At 46.0% G+C, this 12,221-nt stretch overlaps 1 protein-coding gene across 1 annotated transcript; it reads left to right on the top strand.

The window, feature by feature from the left end:
* The first annotated feature begins 10,399 nt into the window (after positions 1–10,399).
* Positions 10,400–11,973, top strand: LOC145014477 (chlorophyll a-b binding protein CP26, chloroplastic). Its single transcript, XM_078972850.1, has 6 exons — positions 10,400–10,724; positions 10,820–10,904; positions 10,996–11,046; positions 11,144–11,264; positions 11,385–11,519; positions 11,620–11,973. Exons 1-6 carry the CDS (start codon positions 10,415–10,417, stop codon positions 11,878–11,880), a joined length of 963 nt encoding a protein of 320 aa, XP_078828976.1. The 5' UTR covers positions 10,400–10,414; the 3' UTR covers positions 11,881–11,973.
* Positions 11,974–12,221: the final 248 nt, after the last annotated feature.

Below are 12,221 nucleotides of genomic sequence, written 5' to 3'. Positions count from 1 at the left end.
TGCTTGCGGAAGTACCTGAAACCAAAACTGAAACTGTAAGCACGAAGCTTAGTGAGCTCCCCCAAACTACCACATACCATACAGTATCATATAAACACATATTGGGCCTGGCCCACTGCATCGGGCCGAAGCCCGGAAACTGCATCGGACCAAAGTCCGGAACTGACTGGGACCTTGTCCCCTGCATCGGACTGAAGTCCGGAACTAACTGCATCGGACCGAAGTCCGGAACTAACTGCATCGGACCGAAGTCCGGAACTAACTGCATCGGAGCGAAGTCCGGAACTATCTGCATCGGACCGAAGTCCGGAACCGACTGGGACCTTGTCCCCTGCATCGGACCGAAGTCCGGAACTGACTGACTGAACATGGCATAGCATAACACATCATCTAGCATGAACACATATACTGCATACTACATCGGGCCGTAGCCCGGAACACATAACACTTAACACATAAAACATAGCATACAAATCCTGTCTGAGCCACGAAGGCATCAAACATACTAGCTACTGCATCGGACCAAAGTCCGGAAACTACTGCTAACTGAACGGGCCGGCATTGTGGCCTTAGACCCGTCCCTACTGGAAGGAAACTCACCTCGTAAACTGGCTGCTGAGTGTGTGGCTCTAGAAGCTAACGGCTGCTGCTCCTGTATCTCCCCGGCTACAAGTCCATAAACACACTCAATCAAATACTAAACACTACACTTGGGTAAAATGACTCTTTTACCCTTGGTCAAAGTTACTCTCACTTGGACTGACTCGCCGAGTTGGGCCACCCAACTCGCCGAGTCCTACTCTCACTTTTCAATCCTACTCGCTGCTACTCGTCGAGTATGGCATCGACTCGACGAGTACCCTCTTGATCCAAGAACTCAGACAATCTTCATCCGACTCGCCGAGCCGTATGAACATACTCGACGAGTTGTTCTTGATCTTAAGAAGATTGCCTTGGACTCGCCGAGTTGTATGAACAACTCGCCGAGTCCCTCCATTACTGAGTCTACCTTCAACTCGCAGAGTCCACTCTCTAACTCACTGGTTCCACTCAACACTGCTAAAAATGAAGGAATCGGGGACTCGCGACTCAACTCGCCGAGTCGTTCTTCCCGACTCGCCGAGTTGCCGCCATGCAACTATTTTTAACCCGATTTTGCTTGAATCCAACACATACAAATGATAGATCTGAGTCCAATAAGCTGGTTTACCACGTAAAGTTTCCAACTTTACGTGTACAACACATGAATAAGGGAAAATAAGGCTAAAAGATGCATAAAAGGGATAGATCTAGGGTTAATATGCAAAGTATCCTCATAAAGGCAATAGATCTGGACTATGGGACTTCTCAATGAATAGATCCAAGGTTATCTCGGCTTATTAGGGCGTTCATGAAAGCACAAGGCTTGGAACAAGCATCAACTAGTTCTTAGAAGAGTTTTAATGGAGGTTTAAAGCATAAAACAAGAGGGGAATCCGAAAATACCTCCAAATAACTCAGATTTGCCCTTGAATCTTGCACAACTCTTCTTCTCCTTGCTCCTTTCTTCTTCTCCTTCTTCAAGCTTCACAAATCACACAAAATCACTTATAAACTCTCAAGGATGAACTAGGGTTTTTCTCACAGTGTTCTCAGGATGAAGGAGGCAAGAATGGGGCTATAAGGTGACTTAAATAGTGGGCAACCCGGGGATTTAGGGTTTCACCCAGACAGATGGACTCGCCGAGTCCGGGATATGGACTCGCCGAGTCTCCAGCTAACACGTGCTCGAAGTCGCGACCCTACTCGGCGAGTCAGGCTATGAACTCGCCGAGTCCCTCTTGCAAATCTTTAAAACAATTACTAATAAATTAACATACCGGGAACGGGTCGTTACAATTCTCCCCCACTTATCTCAGACTTCGTCCTCGAAGTCTGCTACGGCTGGATCTGCAAATATCTCCGGGTAGTGCGCTCTCATCTCCTCCTCAGCCTCCCACGTCCATTCAGACCCCTTCCGGTGCTGCCACTGTACCTTCACTAGCTGAATTACCTTGTTCCTCAAGGTCTTGGCCTTCCGATCCAGAATCGCGACCGGTCTCTCGATATAATTCAGGCTGCTATCAACCTGAATATCCTCTAAAGGAACGACTGCTGACTCATCCACCAAACACTTCCTCAACTGCGACACGTGGAAGGTGTTGTGGATCTGACTAAGCTCCTCAGGAAGATCTAACCGATAAGCAACCCGACCCACCCGGGCCAAAACCCTGAAAGGACTAATAAATCTGGGGCCCAATTCGCCCCTCTTCCGGAACCTGATGACACCCTTCCAAGGTGAGACCTTCCGAAGGACCATATCTCCCACCTGAAACTCCAAGTCCGAACGCCTCCTGTCAGCGTAGCTCTTCTGCCGACTCTGCGCAGTCTGCAGCCTACTACGGACCTGCTGGATCAACTCAGTCGTCTTGAGCACCACTTCTGTGCTCCCGATGACTCGTTGACCGACCTTGCCCCAACAAATCGGGGTCTACACTTCCTCCCATACAGCATCTCAAAAGGAGGTCGATCAATACTCGCATGATAACTGTTGTTATACGAGAACTCCGCTAACAGAAGATACGTATCCCAACTGCCCCCAAAATCTAGAACACATGCCCTCAACATGTCCTCAAGAGTCTGAATCGTCCTCTCGCTCTGCCCGTCAGTCTGGGGGTGAAAAGCGGTGCTGAAATGAAGACGAGTACCCATCTCGTCGTGGAACCGCTTCCAGAATCTGGATGTGAAACGGACATCTCGGTCTGACACCACCGATACTGGCACTCCATGACGTGCCACAATCTCTCGCACATAGATATCGGCTAACTTTTCCGGCGATATACTCTCCTGAATCGGAATAAAATGGGCACTCTTCGTCAACCGATCCACTACTACCCATATCGAATCCACTCTGCGTGCGGTCCTGGGAAGCTTGGTGACAAAATCCATGGTGATGTCCTCCCATTTCCACACGGGAATGTCTAACGGCTGCATCTTGCCGTGAGGTCTCTGGTGTTCCGCCTTGACCTTCCGGTAGGTCAAGCATCTCTCAACATACCAAGCGACGTCCCACTTCATGCAGGGCCACCAATAATCAGGTCGAAGATCTCGATACATTTTCGTCACCCCTGGGTGGATAGAAAACCGAGACTTATGAGCCTCGTCCATCAATACCTGCCGCACTCCACCCCAGTACGGTACCCATACCCTCCCATGAAGCGTCAGCAAACCCCGACTGTCATAATCGAACGAAGCTACTCGGCCCACTATCCTCTCACACTTCTGCCTCTCCTCCTTGAGGCCCTCCATCTGAGCCTCCTTGATCCGCTCCAACAACGGAGTGATCACTGTCATCCTCATACACAGATCTCTAATAGGGGCCGCCGACACTTTGCGGCTTAGGGCGTCGGCCACCACATTAGCCTTCCCTGGATGATAAAGGATCTCACAATCATAATCCTTCAGCACGTCCAACCACCTCCTCTGCCTCATGTTCAGACTCGGCTGATCCATAAGATATCGCAAGCTCTTGTGATCCGTGTATATAGTACAATGGACCCCATAAAGGTAATGTCTCCAAATCTTGAGGGCAAACACAACTGCCCCCAGCTCCAAATCGTGGGTAGGATAATTAGCCTCGTGAGGCTTCAACTGTCTCGAGGCATAAGCTACAACATGGCCTCGCTGCATCAATACTGCTTCCATACATGTGATCGAAGCATCACAATAGACTACGAAGTCCTCTATTCCCTCTGGCAAGGTAAGGATCGGAGCCTCGCACAATTTCTGTCTGAGAGTCTCGAATGCCGCCTGCTGCTCAGGCCCCCAACGAAATACCACCGACTTCTTGGTTAGTCGGGTGAGCTGCACTGCTATCTTGGAGAAGTCCTGAATAAATCTCCGATAATACCCTGCCAACCCTAGGAAGCTCCGAATCTCGGATGGAGACTTCGGGACCTCCCACTGCATCACGGCCTCTATCTTGGCCGGATCTACCAAAATACCCTTCTGGTTGACGAGATGACCAAGAAACTGCACCTCGCGTAACCAGAACTCACACTTGGAGAACTTTGCGAAGAGTCTCTCCCTCCTCAAGGTCTCCAACACCTCCCGCAGGTGCTCCTCGTGCTGCCCCCGTGTCTTGGAATATACCAAGATATCATCTATGAATACTATCACCGACCGATCCAGCATCGGTCTGCACACGCGGTTCATGAGGTCCATGAACGCGGCTGGGGCATTGGTGAGCCCAAATGGCATCACCACGAACTCATAATGACCATACCGGGTCCTGAAAGCAGTCTTCTATACATCCTCATCTCTAACCCTAATCTGATGATAACCGGAGCGTAGATCGATCTTGGAGAACCAAGACGCTCCCTGAAGCTGATCAAACAAGTCATCTATCCTCGGAAGTGGGTAACGGTTCTTCACCGTTACCTTGTTCAACTCCCGATAATCAATGCACATACGATGCGACCCATCCTTCTTTCTCACAAACAGGATCGGCGCTCCCCAAGGCGAACTGCTCGGCCGAATGAAACCCTTGTCTAACAGCTCTTGCAGCTGTGTAGACAACTCCTGCATCTCAGGGGGAGCTAGTCGATACGGTGTTTTGGCTATCGGAGCCGCACCAGGAATTAGGTCGATCCTGAACTCAACTTGTCTCTCAGGAGGTATCCCCGGAAAATCCTCGGGAAATACATCCGGGTAGTCCCGAACAATAGGAACATCATCAATCATCGTCTTGCCCTTCTCCCGGGCATCCAAGACGTAAACTACAAAACCGGCGCAACCCTGCTGAACATAGCGCCTCGTCCTTGCGGCGGAACAAAAGGTCGGTCCTCACTGGGGCCTCTCGCCCTGAATCACTATCTCTCCCCCACTGGGAGTGCGAACCCTCACTAGCTGAAGCTCACAATCAATCACCGCCCGATTGGGGCTTAGCCAATCCATACCCACAATAACTTTATTCCCTCGCAGGGGAATAGGAACCAGGTCCACTGAAAACTGTTCATCAAATATCTGAAGGGAACACCGTCTATGTACTCTGCCGACCCTCACGGTCCTATCATCTGCTATCTCAACCTCTAATGGACAATCCAGCTCCCCTGGAGCTCTGTTAAATCTCTTGCTAAGCGCAAGCGATACGAATGATCGGGTAGCCCCCGAATCGAACAATACCAAAGCAGAGATGCCGTTCACCGAGAACGACCCTAAATAAAACATATCATCAAGTGATATTCAAACGATAATGATAATGAAAAGGTGAAGGAAAGATACATACCCGTCACCACATCAGGAGTCGCTCGTGCCTCCTCTGCTGTCATCTGAAACGCCCTGCTCTTCGCCACTGGCGCATCAGATCGGCCCTGCCGGCCATCCGTAATCCTCAAGGTGGCAGGGGCAGGTGCAACCACCTTCCCCGCTGCAGCTAAACTGGGATACTGGGACTTTTTATGTCCCCTCTGATTGCACTGAAAGCAAATCAGATATGATGTTGTAATCGTAGTAGCAGGGGCCGTACAATCCCTGCTCAAATGCCCAATCCGACGGCACTTGTAGCAGCCGGAACTCCCTGCCTTGCACGCCCCCTCGTGCATTCTCCCACACTTGCCACACCAACCGTGGCTCTGCTGACTCCTGGACCTGTAATCTGAAACCTTGGGCTTTTTGCCCACACTTCTTGAACCCGAAACCGCCTCCGGTTTCCTCTTCTTCTCCATCTCGAGATCAATCTCCCTCTCCCTAGCTCTAGCAATCATGTCGTCCAGCGTTTTACAACTGGACCGGCTCACAAACATGCGGATATCACTCCGCAACATCTCATGATAACAGGCCTTCTTCATCTCCTCATCGGCTGCATACTGAGGAACAAGAAGAGCCCTCTCCCTGAACTTGGCGGTGATCTCCGCCACCGTCTCTGTAGTCTGGGTAAGGTCCTGAAACTCCCTAGCTAGCTGCTGCACCTCAATGACCGGTGCAAACTCCGCCCTGAACCTAGTAGAGAAATCAGTCCAGGTCATGGCATCCAATGCTGCATCATCCCCGATGGCATGTCCAACCTCCTCCCACCAATCCCGTGCCCTGTCCTTCAGAAGACAGGACGCCAATCAGACCTTGTCCCCCTCGGGACACCTGCTAGTGCGGAAAGCGTTGGCCACATCCGCCAACGATCTGGTACTCGCTATGGGGTCCCGTGCCCCATGATAGTCTGGAGCTCCGCATGCCCTGAACTCCCTGAACGTAAGTGTGCGCGACCCCATCATGGCCGCCATCTCAGCACGAAAACCACCCAATCTCTCATCCATCAGCTCTAAAATACCCTCCTTGATCGAACCGAAGATCACAGGAGTCTGCCCCAGTATGATGCGGGTAACCTCAGAAGAAAGGAACTCTCTGGTCTGCTCATCCATCTGCCCGACCTCCGGGCCTGATCCCGATCCTGATCCCCCTCCGGCATCTGAGCTGCCGACTGCTGGTCTCGGGCGCAAAACTACCATTCTGAAACATATCATAACAACATCAAAACACTGAAATATCACAAGGGATCGTGATACTACTACTAGCTTCCTGGTCTTGTCTTGGCCTTCCTTGATTCGAGTACGGATCCTCTGCTTTCAGTAGTACGGGCCCATACTACCTTCCACATATATCCGTACTTTCCTCAAGGACTGCCTTGACTCCACCAAGTCACTTCTACTACTGCTATTCTCTGCTACTCTCATCCTAGGCTTGCCCTAGGGAAACCTCAGACTTAACACAACTGGTCCTCAGCTGCTGAAGGTCTCCTCATAATGCCAATTAGCCACTACCTAAACACCATCACATGTGATGAGGATCAGATAATCCTTCAAGTAAAAGACCCGTCCCTATAACGGTTAAACAAGAGCTGCGCAATAGGGCCAGTTCCAGCACTCTGGGATTATTCAACCCTGACCACATGTGGTGTGACGTGTTCACCTAATGGCTAACTCCCATCACTCAGATTCCCACAAAGCACGAAGCAAGCAACATTTGGACAAGGGAAACAGACTCAAGCAAAACTATTCTCGTAACAAGAAACTGCACTAGCATAGGATGCTAAGCTCCCACTATCAGGCATAACCTAATCAGGCTATCCTACTGCTGTCTACTCAATTCTAGCATGCAATACTCATAAAGCTGTAATACATAAAGCAGGCACATAAGGCATTCTCCTAGATCCTTAGTCCTATATTAGCATGTTGTTCTACTGAAACTGAAACTGAACAAATAACTTGTATGGGTAATTTGGGAGTACTTACTTGAGCTCGGTTGATCGCATGCACACACCTCTATCTCGTAAAAAAAAAAAACGATTTCTTTCCTTCTAAGTGCTGTAAAACGTTTATATATATATATATATATATATATATATATATATATATATATATATATATATATATATATATATATTTAAATAAAATCTTTTATTTCCCTTAGTTTGAGTTCAGATACACCCGAAAGTGTATCCGAATCCCTCAAACCAGGGCTCTGATACCAACTTGAAACGACCCAAAAATACGACCCAAAAATTTTGTTTTTCAATGTAATCAAAACCATAATCTGAGTATCATAACATAAAAACATACGCGATGTATCCCAAATCATAATAAAATACTGTGTGGAAAAAAACTGTATCATACTATATCAATTCAAGACAACTAAAACCATCCCCAGGATAAAAGCTAAGTTGTGGTGTGTGCGATGCTATCACCCCGAGCTCTTCCCTTTGCTTGCGGAAGTACCTGAAACCAAAACTGAAACTGTAAGCACGAAGCTTAGTGAGCTCCCCCAAACTACCACATACCATACAGTATCATATAAACACATATTGGGCCTGGCCCACTGCATCGGGCCGAAGCCCGGAAACTGCATCGGACCGAAGTCCGGAACTGACTGGGACCTTGTCCCCTGCATCGGACCGAAGTCCGGAACTAACTGCATCGGACCGCAGTCCGGAACTAACTGCATCGGACCAAAGTCCGGAACTAACTGCATCGGACCGAAGTCCGGAACTATCTGCATCGGACCGAAGTCCGGAACCGACTGGGACCTTGTCCCCTGCATCGGACCGAAGTCCGTAACTGACTGACTGAACATGGCATAGCATAACACATCATCTAGCATGAACACATATACTGCATACTACATCGGGCCGTAGCCCGGAACACATAACACTTAACACATAAAACATAGCATACAAATCCTGTCTGAGCCACGAAGGCATCAAACATACTAGCTACTGCATCGGACCAAAGTCCGGAAACTACTGCTAACTGAACGGGCCGGCATTGTGGCCTTAGACCCGTCCCTACTGGAAGGAAACTCACCTCGTAAACTGGCTGCTGAGTATGTGGCTCTGGAAGCTAACGGCTGCTGCTCCTGTATCTCCCCGGCTACAAGTCCATAAACACACTCAATCAAATACTAAACACTGCACTTGGGTAAAATGACTCTTTTACCCTTGGTCAAAGTTACTCTCACTTGGACTGACTCGCCGAGTTGGGCCACCCAACTCGCCGAGTCCTACTCTCACTTTTCAATCCTACTCGCTGCTACTCGTCGAGTATGGCATCGACTCGACGAGTACCCTCTTGATCCAAGAACTCAGACAATCTTCATCCGACTCGCCGAGCCGTATGAACATACTCGACAAGTTGTTCTTGATCTTAAGAAGATTGCCTTGGACTCGCCGAGTTGTATGAACAACTCGCCGAGTCCCTCCATTACTGAGTCTACCTTCAACTCGCAGAGTCCACTCTCTAACTCACTGGTTCCACTCAACACTGCTAAAAATGAAGGAATCGGGGACTCGCGACTCAACTCGCCGAGTCGTGCTTCCCGACTCGCCGAGTTGCCGCCATGCAACTGTTTTTCACCCGATTTTGCTTGAATCCAACACATACAAATGATAGATCTGAGTCCAATAAGCTGGTTTACCACGTAAAGTTTCCAACTTTACGTGTACAACACATGAATAAGGGAAAATAAGGCTAAAAGATGCATAAAAGGGATAGATCTAGGGTTAATATGCAAAGTATCCTCATAAAGGCAATAGATCTGGACTATGGGACTTCTCAATGAATAGATCCAAGGTTATCTCGGCTTATTAGGGCGTTCATGAAAGCACAAGGCTTGGAACAAGCATCAACTAGTTCTTAGAAGAGTTCTAATGGAGGTTTAAAGCATAAAAACAAGAGGGGAATCCGAAAATACCTCCAAATAACTCAGATTTGCCCTTGAATCTTGCACAACTCTTCTTCTCCTTGCTCCTTTCTTCTTCTCCTTCTTCAAGCCTTCACAAATCACACAAAATCACTTATAAACTCTCAAGGATGAACTAGGGTTTTTCTCACAGTGTTCTCAGGATGAAGGAGGCAAGAATGGGGCTATAAGGTGACTTAAATAGTGGGCAACCCGGGGATTTAGGGTTTCACCCAGACGGATGGACTCGCCGAGTCCGGGATATGGACTCGCCGAGTCTCCAGCTAACACGTGCTCGAAGTCGCGACCCTACTCGGCGAGTCAGGCTATGAACTCGCCGAGTCCCTCTTGCAAATCTTTAAAACAATTACTAATAAATTAACATACCGGGAACGGGTCGTTACATTATAATTTAAGGTCCCCGATTAATCCCCGCCTAGTCTGATTAATCGTTTATCGTCACTTGACCGTCGAACGATTTTTACAACCTTGATATATATATATATATATATATATATATATATATATATATATATATATATATATATATATATATATATATATATATATATATATATATGAATTTTGTGAAGTTTATATACTATATGAATTTTTTTTAGGGATAATGACTTGAAAGAGTAAGGAACTTTGGATTTTATTCACATTTAGTCACTCAATTTTTTTTCATTATCTATTTGCCACTAAACTATTGAATCTGTTCACATTTTGTCCTCATGAGTCATGACCGGTAAGTTAAAATATGAACAGTTTCAATAGTTTAGTAGCAAATAAATAACGAAAAAAAGTTTAGTGACTAAATATATACAAAATCGAAAGTTCGTTACCCTTTCAAGTAATTATTATCATTATTATTTTTATTTATGAAATCATGTGTAGATTAGAATGATGATATGAAATGTGAATGTCTTGATAAAAAATGTGGAGACATAAGATTAATTTTATAAAATATTTAATATTTAATATATAAAAATTAAATAGGAATGTATAAATTACAATAAAAAAAAAAATATGGAATCCGGCATTTTCTCATCCACAAGTTTAACTTCCCTGATGCAAATATCGTAATCCGCCATGTCATCCTGATGATCCTATACGATAGCAGCATCAGATTTCATTTCCTTCTTCCAACCAATTACAGACGTCCTACATGGCAAGTCTACATCCACCAGAAGTTCCATTTAGCAAGGACCTCACCCTTCTCAATTCTCATCGCAGCCACACACAACCAGCTAAAGGTTTTCCGGCAAGAATGGCTTCTATGGCAGCAGCATCCTCCCTCGGTGTGTCGGAAATGCTTGGAAACCCGCTCAACTTTTCCGGTACATCCAAGACGGCTCCTTCCGCATCTAGTCCTGCCACCTTTAAGACCGTCGCCCTTTTCCAAAAGAAGAAACCGGCACCCAAAGCTAAGCCCGTTGCCGTCGCCCCAGCTTCCGACGAGCTCGCCAAGTGGTACGGTAAGTCTTATCACGACCACTACTTTCTCGAATCCTCATGATTTGAATTTCTTGCTTTAACTTGAACTTGACAACAATCTAAATTTATCTTACAGGTCCTGAGAGAAGAATCTTCTTGCCGGAAGGTCTTTTAGACCGATCGGAGATCCCCGAGTACCTCAACGGGGAAGTCGCCGGAGAGTATGTCAAAGCTATATATATCATCTACATTCACAATATGCCATACAAGTAAAACGACTTTTACTAATTTCATCATTTAATGTATATTCAGTTACGGTTATGATCCTTTTGGACTTGGCAAGAAACCAGAAGACTTCGCCAAGTAAGTTTCTATTCACTTCAAAATTAAATTATAAATACAGAGGGAAAAATCTATTCTGTAGTTAATTAATTACAACAATTAATTTTATGCAATGAAGATACCAAGCTTTCGAGCTTATTCATGCACGATGGGCTATGTTGGGTGCTGCGGGTTGCATCATTCCGGAGGCCTTCAACAAGTACGGTGCGAACTGTGGCCCCGAAGCTGTGTGGTTCAAGGTTCGTATCACATCACTTAAATCATATATATCATGGTGATTGGTGAAACTAATTAAAGGACGAAAATTTATGACTCGAATTTGATCATGAGTTTATATATACTTGGGTACATGCATGCAGACTGGTGCTTTACTACTTGACGGAAACACATTGAATTACTTCGGGAAGAACATTCCCATTAACCTGGTCCTCGCTGTCGTTGCGGAGGTTGTTCTTGTTGGTGGTGCAGAATACTACCGAATCATCAATGGCTTGGTATGTAGTATATAGTATATACATATATGAATCATAGAGTTAAGTAGTTTTTTTAGAATGTATACATTCTTTGAATGATTTTGGGAGGTTTTATGTACAGGATTTTGAGGACAAGCTACACCCTGGTGGGCCATTTGACCCATTGGGATTGGCTAAAGATCCAGACCAGTTTGCATTGTTAAAGGTGAAGGAGATTAAGAATGGTAGACTAGCAATGTTCTCCATGTTTGCGTTCTTCATCCAAGCGTATGTGACAGGACAGGGTCCTGTTGAAAACCTAGCATCGCACTTGAGCGATCCCTTTGGAAACAACATACTAACTGTCATTTCTGGAAACATTGAACGAACCCCAACCCTGTAAACCCCTTGTGTGTACTCCAAACAATGTAATCTATATATATTTATTTTTGTATCCACCGTTCATATGAGAAAAGGATCAATCGTTGCAGTGGTAGATGCTATATTTAAGATTAAAAAAAAGTTATGCTTTTCTCTATGACTTTATGATTATACTTATAAGTAACCACTAAATTTATGTGAACATAAGGTTAGGGTTCGATTAATGCTGTTTCATTGGGATATATAATTTTTGTCGCTTGATACGAATAAAATACAATATTTTTCTAGTTATATTATTTAACTACTCACATAAAAAGTAGTATCGGTGGTTGAGTTGGTGGAGAAAATGTTGGTTATTTTAAT

Source organism: Lactuca saligna, chromosome 9, assembly GCF_052625555.1.
Source record: "Lactuca saligna cultivar CGN05327 chromosome 9, ASM5262555v1, whole genome shotgun sequence".
In the NCBI taxonomy this organism is placed as follows: Eukaryota; Viridiplantae; Streptophyta; class Magnoliopsida; order Asterales; family Asteraceae; genus Lactuca; species Lactuca saligna.
This window is presented reverse-complemented; position numbering and strand designations above follow the sequence as displayed.